This window comes from Verruconis gallopava, assembly GCF_000836295.1.
Source record: "Verruconis gallopava strain CBS 43764 unplaced genomic scaffold supercont1.32, whole genome shotgun sequence".
NCBI classification, from domain to species: domain Eukaryota; kingdom Fungi; phylum Ascomycota; class Dothideomycetes; order Venturiales; family Sympoventuriaceae; genus Verruconis; species Verruconis gallopava.
Genome location: NW_015622168.1, coordinates 87,846 through 103,260, shown reverse-complemented (window position 1 = coordinate 103,260; position 15,415 = coordinate 87,846). Strand labels below are relative to the sequence as shown.

Below are 15,415 nucleotides of genomic sequence, written 5' to 3'. Positions count from 1 at the left end.
CGACGATGCTGGTCAGACCAAAATGTAGGGCATATGTCAGGGCCGACAACAGGGACAACTCACAGGCAGAAGGTTCAAGTATACAAGAGGCTTGCCAATGTGATGATGGAGGTCAACTTGCAATGGGACTTCAATGTAGCTACCAGAGTCGTTTCTACACCCCTTCTTCCTGCACGTCGTTTGCTTCCACTCAAACCATGAGACTTGCGTGTATAGGACGCACCTCATCGAGTCCTTTTATGATCGCCTCTCTCCATCTGTCGTTCCCGCTGGTCCATGCCGTGTACCTCAATCACTCCTCGACCTTGCATCTTCGACAGCTTTGCTCCAATCAAAGAATATGATGTACGAGCCTTCACTGACTGTGATAAGTGCGCTTCCCACAACACAACCTGTCCACAACCCGGCCAAATCTAGCTTTGGGGGCCCAAAGCACAGAAACAAAGCCAGCGGGACAGCGATGATGTAGTACACAAACAGATTGGCATATCCACCAACGGATTGCCTACCTAAGCCTCGCAGCAGGCCGTTCACTAGCGCGGTCGTAGCATCGAAAAGCTGGAATGCTGCTAAGACGGGCATGACAGCCGCAGCAAGGCGTACTACTTCCGGGTCGGAACTGAATGCTTGAGGCAGCTTAGTGCGTGCTGTTGCCATGATTGTCCCATCAATCAGTCCCATAACCACGAAAATAATAGCATACGTCTTTGTCGCCAACTTCGCTGCTGAGAGCGCTCCAGAGCCAATCAAGTTGCCTAGTCGCGTGCTGACAGCCACAGACACTGAGAACGGGATGTGGAACATGACGACGCAGATTGTCATAACTACTGATTGAGCGGCCAGATCTGCTGTGGATATGTAGCTTGACGAAAACGTCAGAATGTCGAATGCAAGCCACTCGGCCTCGACCATGATGATGCCTGGAAGGGCGAGCTTGACCATAGGGCCCCAGTTGCGGAATGCTTGCTTGGTGAACCCACCCCAACATTCGAGACTGGACGGCACTATGAACCGGACGTATAGGAAGAGACAGATGGGCAGGAGTGTGTTGCTGACTACCACCGCAAGTGCGGCACCACTAAGGCCTAAGCGAAGCACGAAGACGAAAACATAATTGAGCAAAACGTTGATGGGCGTGCAAATTAGCAGGACAACCAAACTGGCACCGAACAAGCCCTGTGCCTGAGTAAACCGTTTTCCCGCCTCGAAGAGAAAATATCCTGGCGTTCCGGCGAGAAGAATTCTTAGGTAGCCTCCGGCCAGGTACGCCAGATCTTGCTCCGGAACGAGATGAGCTAAAAGCCAGCCTGAGCAGATCCAGACTACTCCAACGGGGACGGTGACCAGGAACAGTAGGCATGTCATGCGCTGAAGGTGGAGTCCCACGAGTTCTTTGCGTCCAGAGCCGTAAGCCTGGGCACACAGCGTGTCGAGACCTATACAAAGTGAGCAACATGTCCAAAATCCAGAAAACGGCACATGAAATTACTTGTGGTCAGTCCTTCGTAGACAGCATAGCCCGTTATGCTTGCCGTCATGGTCGCTAGCGACACTGCTCCAAGCTCATCTGTGCCTATATGGCCTACCACGAAAACGGTCACAAGACTGAATGAATACTATTAACATGAGTTTCTGATCCTCTTCTCCAATTTCATTCTTGGAAAAATAAAAAAGCATACTTGCAGCAAGTACGTCAACGTCAACGGCAAGCTGTATTTGAACAACAGTTTTGACTCATGGCCAATTGTCGTGGTGTCTTCGACAATGCCGTGCGCTAGCAGCGGCTCCGTCTCTGAGAAGACCGTCGCGTGGCTCAGTTTTCGACCAGGTCCGTCGTCAATGAGTTTTGGAACCAGAGCGCTGCTGACGGAGAAACGACGCGGTCCAGCTGCGTCATCCATCGTGGCAGAACAGTATGAAAGAGATGGGCAGATTGGTCTAAGAACAATGATGCGAGAACGATGTCGGCGGCGATTAGACTGAGGGGAAAGCATTATGCTCTGATGCTGACCTATGATTGGCCGGTCCACATCACAAAGTTCATATCCTCCCGTCCTCATGACGACCCTCTTCGGCTCTTGGTCGATCATCCACCCTCGATCTCTTTCTCGAACCCGCCTGGTATCAAGGTCAAGAGATTGCTTTCCGATCCCGTATCCCAGGTCAAAATTAGTGCGCTGGTGTGATCCCGATAAAATTTGCGCAGAACTTTAATGTCATCTCGCACAATTCTCAACTGCTTTTCATATCAGCAGAATCAAAGTTCAATTCAATGCTTTCTTATGTGGACAATGGCAGCTGCTAGACCATGCTACGGAATGAAGACTTTGTAGATTGGTACTGTTAAGATGAGCAAAGACTCCTTCGTTCATAGGTTCCGCTGTTCGGACAGCCTTGATCTTAGGGGTAGCACAAAGAAAATACTCGAAACGGGTCGCATTTTGATAGATCTTATACCTCCTACGAAACGATCGAATGACTGCTCTTGAAGTTGTCAGAGTACTAGTAGCCTGAAAGCATTAACCTTCTCACCTCTCGTACAATTTTGCTGCGAAATAAGACGTGAAGCTCGAGTCTACAGAAATGTGGCCTTCGCTTCTCATGAACGAGCTAGAAAATAGTGCCATGCTGCAGGACGGCAAAGAGCTGAAGGTCTTGAGGTGTACGCACAATAAAGCCAACATGAGCGGGACTTCGCACAGCCCGCCTTGGCACTTCGGGAATATGCGTACGCGAAATCAAAGCGCATTTTTCGGGCCGTAACTATCGAAAACGCCTCGCGGCAGCTACGACGCGTATCCTCATAGGGCTTGGGAAATGGTCATTTCATCTAGTGCAAAAGATGAGGATTTAGACGGCGGCTTTGGCAGTGAGCTAACCGCCGCTATTTCGACTAAGTACATGCACACTTACAGCCACGCCCAAGAAATTCCCCTGAGCATCTACAGTCCAATGTTCGTTACCGCGTTCTGCATGCCAAATCTCATGTTTCAAGGCCAGCATCACTATTTTCTTTCGATATTCGCTGTCAACGATGCAAAAAGTTTTTCCAAATGGCCAAGCATTCTAGTGTAGCGCAGGCCAGCATTAAATATTATAATTTAGCAATGAGAAGCGAATGAGCTGAATTACTTTCTTTCTGATTAATGATTGCTGGTCGTCAATTACAACGTAATCTTGATCGTCTTGGACAAGCTGGGCACGCCCGCCGAGTTCATGGCAAACAGCATCCAATAACCTGGAAGGGCAATACCGGGATCACTCGGGATCGTAAACGAGTAGGACGTCACGCCTGTAAATGCTGGTGTGATGGGGATACGACGCTGATCGGTATTGACTGTGTGGGTAGCAGAGCCTAGACGGACGAGCGCGATGGAGGTGATGACGCTATCGGCGGTGAAGCTCATGGCCTTCCCGACCTTGATCGTCGTTGCGGAAACAGATTTGATAACCGGACGGACTGCAGGGTTGCCATTGTTGTCGAACAGATAAGGTGGCTGCCAGATCTGGCCATCATAGTGATTGTAATCACAGCCGTCGCAAAGACCACCACCACCAACCATGACGGTCGCATCAGGCATGAGCAAAGCAATACTGTGGTAGTTGCGGGGAACAGCCATAGCTCCCATGGTTGTCCACGTGTTGGTTGATGGCGTGTACAGCTCTGGGTACATGATAGATGAATCATCGTTGAATGGCGAACCAAAGTCCTGGCCGCCGACGACGAAAACTTGTCCGTTGGGGAGAGCGACACCATTGGCGAAAATACGCTTGAAGGACATTGGAGCCACCTTTTGTACCTGAGCCTGGGCACCAACTGTACCGGGGATAGTAATGATGTACGCATTGTTGACAGCCATGCTGCCGGAGTAGTTGGGAGAACCACCAGCAGCCAAGACTTTGCCGTTTACAGCGTCATACATGGTTGCAAAGCCACACATCTGATCCGTGGCATCACTTCGAGTACCTGCAGAAGTCACACCGCCGTTGCCGGTCGTCGTGTACCAGTTCATGGCCTTCGATGGACCGGCTTGAAAGACTGCCTGGTTCTTCCATGCGAAAAGCCAAGCGTGGTTGTCTTGACGGAAAAGTCCGGCGGTATCGGCAGTCAACATGGGTGTGACATCAGCACCATTCAACATGGTCCAGGTGTTGGTGGCTGGATTGTAGTATTCTCCGTTCTTCTTGTAGATACCACCAGACCACGAGCCACCAATGGTAAAGGTCCAACCGTTGGAAAGCGTCGTAGCAGCCTGGTAGCCACGAGGCTGCTGCATATTAGGGGCGGCAAACCATACTGCGTTGGGAGTCTGGTAGATGGAAGTGCGAGGTGCGTCATTGCCGCCAGTAACGACGATTTGGCCGTTGTGATCCATGTTGATACCGGGACAAAACATGTCATGTTGAGTGTTGCTAACAGCGGCCTTTGAAACGATTCCGGTTGAAGGGTTGTACAAAGCCGTAACTGTCACGCCGCCAACGGTGTTTTCCCAGCCGTTGCCAAGAGGATTCCAGGCAGCCCAGGCCAAAACTCCACCAGTGTCATATGTCACAGCAGCGGCGACAGGGACAACGGGAAAGTCAATTGTCATTCCCCATTGGCCATAAGTTTTCGGGTTCGGCGCGACGTAAGTAGCATCGAAGGAGACTAGGATTTCAGCGGCACTAGACCATGGGCCACGGTTACCAGCTTCGCTAAGAGCAGTCAAGCGGACATATCTGCACGTGGTTTCCTGGAATTGGACCAGTTTGGCCTGTGAGTTGTCGGCAAATTGACCTGTCGATACAGTCGTCCAAGTATTTCCGTCACTGCTGAGATCAATCCTGTACTGACCGATGTTGCCGTTGAAGTTGCCATCTTGGCGTGGCAAATATTGCAAGGCCTTGACGGGGAGAGTTGCCTGCATATCGATTTGGAACGTATGTGGAAATCCTGGTTGTGATTGACTCCATTCAGTGTGCCAAAAGGTGGTAGGATCGCCGTCCAACGCAAGGACAGCACTGTTGTTGACGGCCGCAGTTTCCTGGCTGTCCACAGTAACGATGAAGTTGGCCAAGTTGTTTGAACCGTCCAGAAGGTTGATCTCAGCGGCGCTTGTCCAGGGACCACGGTTTCCAGCTTCGGTGAGCGCAACCAATCTGAAATATCGTGCAGTAATTGGCGTCCATTCGACAAATTTTTGGGTCATAGTGTCCGCCCATGTGCCAGTTGCGATCGTAGTCCATGTGTTGCCGTCATCACTCTTCTGCACTTGATAGCTGCCAATGCGGCCGTTGGGACCACTTGAAGCTGGGCGAGGGACATAGGAAAGACCACCGACATTTACCGGCGTCCCCTGGTCGATCGTGAAGTAATGAGGCAGAGGCGGCTGAGCATTCACCCACTGGCTGTGCCAGAAAGTATTGGGGCTGCCATCGATCGCTGCAGATGCCGGCCAGGATTGCACGCTCGTCTCTTGACTGTCGGCGGTGACCTTCCAATTGGCACGCGCAACAGCTGCATGAGGGTTGGTGAGTACGTTGATTTCGGCAGCGCTTGACCACTGTTTTCCAGTGTTGGAGGCTTCAGTGGTAGCAGTCAAACGCATATACCTTGCAATGACCGGCGTGAACAAAGTAGTCTTCACGCTTGGATCATTCGCCCATGTGCCCGTTGCCGCGGTCGTCCAAGTGTTACCATCCAAGCTGTACTCGATCGTGTGGGTACCGATGTTACCATTCGAATTACCATCCTGACGAGGCGTGTATGAGAACCCATTGACGACATACTGATTTCTCATGTCCACGAGGATCCAGTGGGGCAGCGGAGCATCCGGGTTGTACGCGGTATGCCAAAACGTGGCCGCGTTATCATCTATGGCATTGGTGGCCGGGTTGCCAGGCTGAAAGCTATCCGTGGTCACTAGCCATCCTTCTCTCGAAATCGGGATAGGGGCAAGAGCCGTAGTAACAGCTGCGGAAACTGTATACAGGTTTAAGACGCCAAGCACAAGGGCGAGAAAGGAGGCTGATTTTTGAAACATTATGGATTATGCAACGAACATATAACTTAACGAGAGACTAGAAAAGCGATTAAAACGAGTGTATGGCCACGAAGGGCCGGAAAGGCGTGATATGATCTTGGCGATCAGAACGATTGACTTGGGTCAGTTGCAGACAACGAAGGAACGGAGTTGGGCGAAGAATGGTTAAGGTTGTCCCAGCTTCATAAAAAAGCGAGAGCAGCAGCCAAGAGAATTATACCTACTCCTTTGCCTCAAGCGGCCGAACAGCTCAAATGCCATCTTCTGCCCTGAACAGGGAAGACCGCTCGCGTGGCGTCCATTGTCTGATTTCAGCAAGCGGAGCCACGGCTTCCAACCAGCATGAAAGTTTGGAGCCAGCCATACCCATTGCGACAGAATAGGAACCAATGACAAAGAGCTTTCAGCTCAAGGCCAGCCCGAACGGGGATGCTGGATGGTATGTTTGCTAAAAGTGTTCATCCTCCAGCGCACACCCCCATGTCCCCCCATTTTAAAACAGAAGTCTTAGCTTCCGCACCCAAGCAAGCGCCTGGACGTACTGACTAGCCGCCAGATCGTGCGCTGCTACCGTAGGAGTGCGCGATGCTATTGAATAGGAGAGCGAAGTGCCCTTACTGTACGGGACCTCGCAGCCGATACAAAGATGCCTGGTCGCACTGAGAGCCCCGTACTGGATATTCATCCACATTTGCCCCGTTCACGGACGGCGTGGCCAGAAGCATATTCGGCATACCGACGACAACGGAACCAGGTAGGGAATCGTTGATTGGGCGGGTCGAATCTACGGCAAAATGCCCCTGACTTTCATCCGGACCTGAAGATTTGGGTCCGAGCGGCTCACGATCACTTGATGGCGTCGAGACGGACGCCACAAGTTCGCGCAGCATTGTGCACGCGATGACCAAGAAATTTAGGCAAAAAAGTATCGATAGCGCGTTGTTGATGGGGAGCGCGTGCGCACGCAGTAATAACAAAGGACAGAAGCAATCGTTACTGTCTCAAATGGACTTCATACTTCTCTTTCCTTTTGTGCATTGAAACGGCAACGTGCGCTTGGGTCACTCACACAACCAGAAAAATGCAAGGCATAATGCACGCTGCTGCGCCCAGACTTGGAGGAAACTTCGTGAAGAGAACGCCCAAGAGTGGGCCAGCGCAGGAGGGATTTGATGTGAACGCACACACTTGTTCGTCTGCTGGTCAAGAATAGTGTGGCACCAGCGCGTTACGCCACAGCGCCACATCTCGCCTCCTTTCACTTTTGCCATGCGACTACATCCTCAGCTCATACAAGTAAACCTCCCTTCGGTATGCGCGGTCTTGATAGCCTCGTACTTATTAACTATTGCCGAACGGATTTGAACACTACTAGACAAAGGAATCCACATTTCTTCCGACGCATCCGCAAAAGTCACCGCGTCGGATTTCAATTAGCGGGGCTCGGCTTCATGATGATAATTTTAGCCATTTAACGTGTCCCACCCCGTCTCTCCTTGTACGATCACAAGGCCTGTTATCGATAGGAACAATCACCACGCCGTCCGATCCAACAATCAAGCTCCCAACAATCAAGTTCTTAACCTCGACGTGCTCGTACCAACACTGCAGATCTTCGCTTTATTGTTCGGCTATCGTCGTCTGATAACGGACTTGTCCTCGTGGCTATACTTGACTTCCAGGCGTATGTTTTTATCCTCTCAAGGAACGAATACACCTAGCTGACAGTTACGTTGGAAAACCCTCGCTCTCTCTCGGCGGCGGAAACGGTGAAACGTGTTCGTGAACATATGACTGAAGCCGGATTTACATAAATTCAGCAGAAGGCATGATTCCATGACGGAACTTTCGTTCTTGCTCTCGATCTATTCTGTGTTTCATTGTCTTTATCCATTCTCCCTCATAACCACGTCACACGCTAAAGTCTTACAAAACGGTAAAGATTTGACTGCACCTTTATAGGAGCAAGTCGTCGAGTTATCCTGAGTAGAGCCACAACAGAGAGCTCAGCATTTTGTACATGCTGAGGCAAGTTGAGACCGTGCTTGTTGATTGCATAATGCCTGCCAAGTCCATCTCGTCGTCCGCAGAAGCATACAAAACTGGCTTTACTCATCCTCGACACCGTCGTTCCCCTTATGCAGGCTTTTCTCCGTCTCTACGTCTGTGCTTCCTTTTTTCCTAGACTTCTTGCCGTCTCCACTCTTCCTCGAAGAGCCGCTTCCCTCGCCTGCATCATCCTCCATCATGCTACTCATCTTCCTCCTGCGCTCAACAATAAGGCCCCGCAACCACTTGTTCTCCAATTCTAGCTGACCAACTTTCTGTTCGAGGCCTCGTACTTTCTCCGTCATCTCCATTGCTGTCTTTTCAAGGGCCTGCTCTCGTTCTTTTTTCTTCTGGCGGAAGCGCGCACTCGCCGCTGTGTTTCGACGTCGCTTTTCTTCTTCAACAGCGAGTAGATGCGCAGCTATTGCTGAATCTGGCTCTTGTGTCTCTGACGGTGATATGGGCACAAACTCGGTATTGAAGAACTGTGTGCCCGAGGCAAAGGGGTCATGATGTTTCACAGATGAATTCGCGGGGAAGTTGGGCGAATGACCGTTAGGATAGGATGTCGGTGGGAATCCTTGATTCTCCATACCTAGAAGTAGCGTGGGGATGGGATCATCAGCCCGACAGAAAGATGGCTCCCTCTCGTCGTGATTGTGGCTGTTGCAATGCTATTCCAGCTCAAAGAAAGAGCCCGTGGAGACTCTGAGCAACGACACTACGTGGGGGAAAAAGCCACCGGATATTGAGCAAAACGATATTCTTCGAATCTAGGCACCCTCTCATAATGGATGAACGGATCTGAAATAATGACGGCTTATTTTGGTTTTATTTGCCATTGTCGAGGGGTTTAACACAGCAAGGCCAAGATTCACGTGTTCCAGGGTTGGCACCCCGGATACGTGCTCGCAACCCTCAAGCACGTCATGCTCCAATTGCGTGATCAAGTACACAAAGTGATAGCGTGCCTTGCATCGATGCAGAATGGTTTCGTGTGAGTCTCTATAGCTCCGCAATTGGCCGGATATGATTTGACGTGTCGTCCATTCCGTGGTTAATCCCTTCGTTCGGATACAACTTGATGATATGAGCCGATAAATCCATCGCTATCAATGGCAGCTCTCCAAAATGAGAATTCAGTGTGCAACGCCATACTTTTATCTTTGAGGAGAGAACTTTCGGGTGCACCGCTGTCCAACCAAAACTGGACATTCATCGCTGTCCCCTGCACTTGTCAATTCAGTTTCGCAAGCTCGAAAGGAGGAGCTTGTGATCGTCAAGGGTTAAGCAAGTGCTTAGACGTCTAGCTCCTGGAGCCATGGAGACCACGTTTGGCATATCCGAAGCTTTTCAGTTGTGTGCAGCAATGATGCCATCGCCAACCACTAATATATCTGCAATAGATACACGATTTTAGCAGATTCTGGCAGGATTGGGACCAGAAATCTCGGAAGAGGCCAATTGCCAAACCATCAGGTACCATCGCATGGTCACATTAGCATCCTGAAGCATCCTCCCTCGGTAATTTTGTGTTGATGCGATCAGTGATTGGTATTCGATAAGACATGAATAGTAACATGTAAGCAGAATTTTGGAGTAGCACGAAGACCCCCCAAGTGGCATCCCTTTAGTTTACAAAATATGCTTCCAACACCTGTTCAGAGGAGCAGGGGTTCATTGCACCGGCCAAGATGCTGAAGCACCCATAGAATCAGCGAAAGCAAGGCTGACTGGTGCTATGTCTGAAGTAGTGAGATCGTGATGAGGACATATCTGTACAGGCCTAGCCTCGGCTTCCCGTTGTTCAGCGCCATTAACGTTGGTTATCCGTGAGTTGCGGGACGGAGTGTGATCGATAAAACATCTGGTCACTACTGCGGATTCCACGCTCCTTTATCCGCTGAAATTGAAGAGAACCTCCTCGTTTTCTGCTTTGCGCAGCTCGCAAGAGAACAAGACCGTCAATAATTCACGGTCAAAGCCAGAACTTCCATGAGCATTAGAAGAGCGTAAGGATTACCTGGCAGACGCCTTTACCACTGCTCCACCTAACTAATATGGTTCGAATTGATTCTATTAGCGCAAGAAAAGACATAAAATCATTCTCGATTTGCTGGGAGCATTAGGGCTCGATGTGTTGCAGCTCAAGCTAGGCCATCGGAGTGGAATCCCTCAGTATGCACTCTTGCTAAACAATTGACATGCTGTAAATTTAAACCCAGGAATTGTCTTTGGATTCATCTCAATAATGATGAAATGGACTAGAAATGAAGTCAAATTGAGACTCTACTGTCATAATCACGAGATCATATCCGATACCGCTCAACCCCAATTAGGCAAGCAGTCCCAAAATTCAGAGCGGCCTCCCGAGCGCTCTGCTCTAGCGGATGTACAACAATTGATCTACGTGCCATGCCAAAAGTCAAGAAGCAAAAGCTGAACAACAGCGGTCTACATTCCAAAACCCATGACAGGTGGCGATCAGGAAATACCGATCTGAAAGCAAAACCAACACAGAAGACCATCACAACTCCGAAGCGGAAGGAACACCAACAAAGACGAGCTTCTATAGTGCCGTTCGATGTATTCGATAACATTCTTTTGGTTGGTGAGGGCGATTTATCATTCACTCTATCACTGCTTCATGACCATGGATGTGCTTCTCTGACGGCCACGACGTACGATTCGTCCGCTACTCTGCTTGAAAAGTATCCCCATGCCAAGGATGCAGTACAACAGATTAAAGATGAAGACCAGGTGGTTCTACATGGTGTAGATGCAACGAAGCTCTCTTCAAATAAAGACGTGAGGAAGCAAGGGCCATTCGACATAATCATTTTTAATTTTCCACACACTGGTGGAATCTCTACCGATGTAAACCGGCAAGTTCGTGCAAACCAGGCTTTGTTGTCCGCTTTTTTCCAGTCCAGCATACCGCTTCTGAAATCACCGGACGGTACTATCCTCGTCACGCTCTTCGAGTCGGAGCCATACACGTTGTGGAACGTACGAGACCTGGCGCGACACGCTGGCCTGGTTGTTCTCCGAAGCTGGAAATTTGAACGCGAGGTGTATCCCTTGTACAAACATGCACGAACTATCGGCGTAGTTAAGAGCAAAAGTGGAGACGTCAGCGACACGGCATGGAAGGGTGAAGAGCGGCCGGCAAGGACGTACGAATTCGGACTGAAAGAAGGTCAGGGAGCTACTTCGTCCAGCCAGGGGAAGAAACGAAAAGGTACGAGCGCCGACAGCGAAGACGATAGTGATGAATAATACGAAACGAAATCAGTACTAGAATACGACTTCTATCCAGCCAGGCTTTTCAAGTTTCCATGGTGTACTAATCATCTCCAATTCATGAGACATTCGGACATTTCACGTCACTATTGTGTGCTTCCTCTTGACCGCACAAAATCTTTTCAACTAAAAACATATAAATGCTGATCTACTTACATACAAGACCCATAGTACAAATCTTCCAACAGGTACTTACTAAAGCCAGTATATGTAGCATCGATTTTCTCTTCTTCAGCAACCCTAGACTGTACTACTGGCTTCGAACTGAAAGTCTTCCTCGCTTTTGTTTGATTCATGATGTGCGGCTGCTATGGCTTCGTTTCCAGGACTGCGAACGCTATTTGATAGGAAACTGCGCCCCTGTGTTAGTAGTTGTTATGGACTATTGAGACGAAGTCTTTGTCAATTATACTATTTAAAGTCACAAGTTGCACACAAAAGCCATAGTCGCAGTCTAGCGGATTTGGCACCAAAAATCTTGCAAAGTACATGACCTTGGGTGTACTTGATGTCGGTCAGGCTCAGACTGTGATTGATAGGACGGACGTCTAATCAGCGGATTCGAAATCTCAGCAACCTGTGTGTATCCAAAAGATGCCTTCGCCATCGAGTCATGGTCAAATTGGGATTCTTTGATACCAATGCCAAAAGGTTGTGCCGAGCTGCGATAGCTGGAAGCTCGTGGATATCAATCTTGTAGGGAATGAAGGCCCTCAACAGGTCAGACTGCAGTTGACGAGTTTGCAAGCCATGCTGAACAAACCCTTTTGTTGTATCTGCATCTACAAATGCTTTATTCAATCTCTAGGAAATAGCCTTGCTCATTTTCACTATTATGATGATCGTATCACCCACTTCCGCGCATTCTTTTATTACGTTCTACAGCGAGCACAAAATTCAATACTTTGTATTCTCTAAAAATAATCTAAATCTGACAACAGTACAATTTCCAAGAGCGTAGCATTGATGATGGATTTCACTCGAAATATCTGATTACGACCGATGTGAACATGTACCACATATAAGCAACAACCAGATGATTCCGTACCCTACAATTCTTAGCGTTTTATTCGAAGCACTAAAAGCTTGCAAGATGCCATGACATCTGAAGTTTATAGTGCTCTTATTGAAGCATGGCTTGATGGTCGCGCTTCATGGTTTTTCAGCTGGATAGATTCCACTAAAGTTGGAGTCAGACATGCGGTTCACCGTATATCAACATCTTTGCGCAGAAATTTATCTCGGAAGAAAATGAAAAAAAAAGAAAAATCTGAGGATAGATAATTCAGAGTTACTGGGGAGAAATCTATCGGATGATGAGTCTTGAAATCAGAATTGTCTTTAACCAAATCGGTCCGAATATGGTGATGACATGTTCCCGACAGGGTAGACCGAACGCCTTCTACATCAGTGCCTCGAAGCTCTACACCCGTCAATCCATGAGCACTTGCCTCCGCACTATTTGCCGCCATGACAGAGTATGAATCTATCAAACTTGATCATGAGAAACACTTGCTCCTTGTAAGTTCAAGAAAAAAAAAACACAAGTCATGGCCGTCTTTGTACTGACTGTCCGTCCTTGGTTGCAATAGGATCAGCCCCTCCTTCGACTGCCTACTGAGCTCTCCCGACACAATCTCAAGACCGCTCAAATACAGATAAAAAGCGCTCAAGATAAGGTGACAGAGATTATATCTGCAGGTACAAAAGCGACAGCGCAAGCGTCTGCCGTGAGCCAGGAAGACGCCGCGTCGAAGGCGACTGCATCGCTCGACCAAGCCATAAACCGGCTCCAGACGCTCAAGCGGAAACTTTCGGCGCTTAATAGCTCTACGGAGCAGCTGTATAGACAGTCCGCTGCGCGAGTGCAGCACCTCGAGGATTTGTACAAGATCCCAAGCCTCGCAGACGTCAAATACGAAGAATGGAGCAGGATCCGGCTGGATCGGTTACTGATTGACTACCTGCTGCGGATGGGCTACACAGAGTCGGCGAAGGCGCTTGCGCGAGAGAAAAACATCGAAGATCTCGTGGACTGTGACGCTTTTGAACAGTGCCGCAAGGTGGAGCAAAGCCTTCGAATAGAGAGAAGAGTCGACGCGGCGTTGGCATGGTGCAACGAGAACAAAGGCACGTTGAAGAAGATGGGAAGCAACACGCTGGAGTACGAACTGCGGCTACAGCAGTACGTTGAGCTCGCGAGAACGGGGCATCGCACTGGCGATCTTAAGAAGTTCAACGAGGCCACGACACATGCGAAGAAGTATCTTAGCAGCCACCCCGAGTGGTCGTGGAAGACACGAGCTGCAATGCTTCTTGCCATCCCGCCGGCTGAGGATATCGAGACCCAAAACATGGACATTGATGACCCATACAATGTAAATTCACACCCCACGCAATCATCGAGTAGACACTAACGCAGCCTTAGAAACTATACTCGCCTACGCGCTGGTCATACCTCTCGTCTCTTTTCCTCGAAACCCACCACTCCATGTACCAACTCCCTCAGTCTCCGCTTCTACACATGGCCCTTACAGCAGGTCTCTCCGCTTTAAAAACCCCGGCTTGCCATTCAAAATACATATCGCCCACGTCGGGCCTCAACAGCTCACCTTCGCATCTCCCCTCTGGTGCGCTTTCACCACCTCTGAGAGACGACTTCGACTCCATGGATGGCGTAGTGAATGGTTCGAATGGTGGCGCCGAGGCGATGAACCTATCATCGAGCGTATGCCCGATCTGCAGCACGGAGTTGAACAAGCTGAGCAAGCACCTGCCTTTTGCACACCACGGGAAGAGCCATGTAGAACACGACCCCGTGATGCTGCCTAACGGCCACGTTTACGGGCGCGAACGTCTGGAAAGGCTGAGCGAGAAACTAGGAACACGGGAAGGATGGGTCAAAGACCCCATATATCGGGATACGGAGTACAAGTGGGAGGAAGTGCAAAAGGTCTTCTTTCTTTAGACGATGCTCGCGGGACACATGTTTACGAGCATCTCGGAATAGATATGGGAGCCTATAGCTCGCGATATCGTTTGAGCGAGTGACCAGAGACATGACTACTACAACTTTGGTCGAGATACGCGCAGAGACCGCCACAGTCAGTGCGTAGTTTCACTTGCTGTGCTTAAATTTTCCAGAAGAGAAAGAAATGAAAAAAGAACCGTCGTCGAACCCCTTCGGACGCGACGCTAGTCTCGACCTTCCGTTTTCCTCGTGTCGATTCCTATCTATTCTAGGCTTTCGAAGTAGCTTTCGACACGCTGCCATGTAGCGCTCCAACAAATTACTTGCATCGCGGAGAGAAATAGAAGAGCTTGAACTTTCGACGAGCTGCTGTCTTCGCTGGCGACGATGGTTGCCACCTGCAAAGGGGTCTCTGCGTTCCAACTCCCGGCAGAAGCCAACGTCCAGTTTTTGATCCACTCCCTCAGCGCTTCTCCCACTCGCCCACAAGGTGCCGAGAGCTCGCCATCGTCGGCGTCCCAACTCCACGTCGACCTTCCACTCGGCGTGTTCAAAACGCCGCCCTTGCACCAGTCCATCGCCCCCTCCCTTCCAGACTTTGCGAATGCACCGGTCAACCTCGCCAGGAAACGTGCGCGCCCATGTGGCCGTTTCCCAAAAGTCCCCGCGCCGTGTTGTCTCGACGCAACCTTGTACCGACGTCGCAGACCCGCGCATTGCTAGGAGCCAGGCAGGATCCGACTTTCTGGCCTATTACGAACGAAACCGTCAAAGCTCTGTCCTGTGCAGAGAATAAGGAAGGAGGGTTGGACCGAGTCTGTCCCGCTTCCCCTGCAGAACGTTCAAAGCGAGTTTTGCTTACACGGGGCCTGAAGAAATTCGGTCGACGAGAAGGAAGCACCCGCCCTGTAAGAGCGCGCATCCGCTGTTTGCCGATGGCGAGGTGATGTTTGAACCCTCCACCCTGGACAGTTCGCATTGCTTATGCGACTGATACTCGGCACAACAAGGATGAGCATGGTCATGTTTGGAGGTAAAAGGAGCGAACCGAAGATGAGGCGGGAGGAAA

The 15,415-nt window shown here is 49.9% G+C and overlaps 5 protein-coding genes across 6 annotated transcripts; 2 read left to right on the top strand and 3 right to left on the bottom strand.

The window, feature by feature from the left end:
- Positions 1 to 108: 108 nt before the first annotated feature.
- Positions 109 to 2,023, bottom strand: PV09_07717. Of its 2 annotated transcripts, XM_016361522.1 has the most exons (3): positions 1,680 to 2,023; positions 1,490 to 1,616; positions 109 to 1,436 (listed from the first exon to the last, which is right to left on the bottom strand). In XM_016361522.1, the coding sequence occupies exons 1-3, from the start codon at positions 1,992 to 1,994 to the stop codon at positions 289 to 291; spliced, it is 1,590 nt and encodes a 529-aa protein (XP_016210601.1). In that variant the 5' UTR covers positions 1,995 to 2,023; the 3' UTR covers positions 109 to 288. The 2 variants fall into 2 exon arrangements, with proteins under 2 accessions (XP_016210601.1, XP_016210602.1); XM_016361523.1 differs by having other exon boundaries at positions 1,490 to 2,023.
- PV09_07716 (uncharacterized protein) lies at positions 2,001 to 6,226 on the bottom strand. Its single transcript, XM_016361521.1, has 2 exons — positions 2,533 to 6,226; positions 2,001 to 2,484 (listed from the first exon to the last, which is right to left on the bottom strand). Exon 1 carries the CDS (start codon positions 6,021 to 6,023, stop codon positions 3,165 to 3,167), a length of 2,859 nt encoding a protein of 952 aa, XP_016210600.1. The 5' UTR covers positions 6,024 to 6,226; the 3' UTR covers positions 2,001 to 2,484; positions 2,533 to 3,164.
- Positions 6,227 to 7,994: 1,768 nt separating this feature from the next.
- Positions 7,995 to 9,372, bottom strand: PV09_07715 (uncharacterized protein). The gene has a single exon (XM_016361520.1). It carries the CDS (start codon positions 8,663 to 8,665, stop codon positions 8,132 to 8,134), a length of 534 nt encoding a protein of 177 aa, XP_016210599.1. The 5' UTR covers positions 8,666 to 9,372; the 3' UTR covers positions 7,995 to 8,131.
- A 1,085-nt stretch (positions 9,373 to 10,457) lies between these two features.
- Positions 10,458 to 11,765, top strand: PV09_07714 (uncharacterized protein). Its single transcript, XM_016361519.1, has one exon. It carries the CDS (start codon positions 10,488 to 10,490, stop codon positions 11,349 to 11,351), a length of 864 nt encoding a protein of 287 aa, XP_016210598.1. The 5' UTR covers positions 10,458 to 10,487; the 3' UTR covers positions 11,352 to 11,765.
- A 1,026-nt stretch (positions 11,766 to 12,791) lies between these two features.
- Positions 12,792 to 15,247, top strand: PV09_07713 (uncharacterized protein). Its single transcript, XM_016361518.1, has 3 exons — positions 12,792 to 12,896; positions 12,968 to 13,753; positions 13,804 to 15,247. The coding sequence occupies exons 1-3, from the start codon at positions 12,846 to 12,848 to the stop codon at positions 14,341 to 14,343; spliced, it is 1,377 nt and encodes a 458-aa protein (XP_016210597.1). The 5' UTR covers positions 12,792 to 12,845; the 3' UTR covers positions 14,344 to 15,247.
- Positions 15,248 to 15,415: the final 168 nt, after the last annotated feature.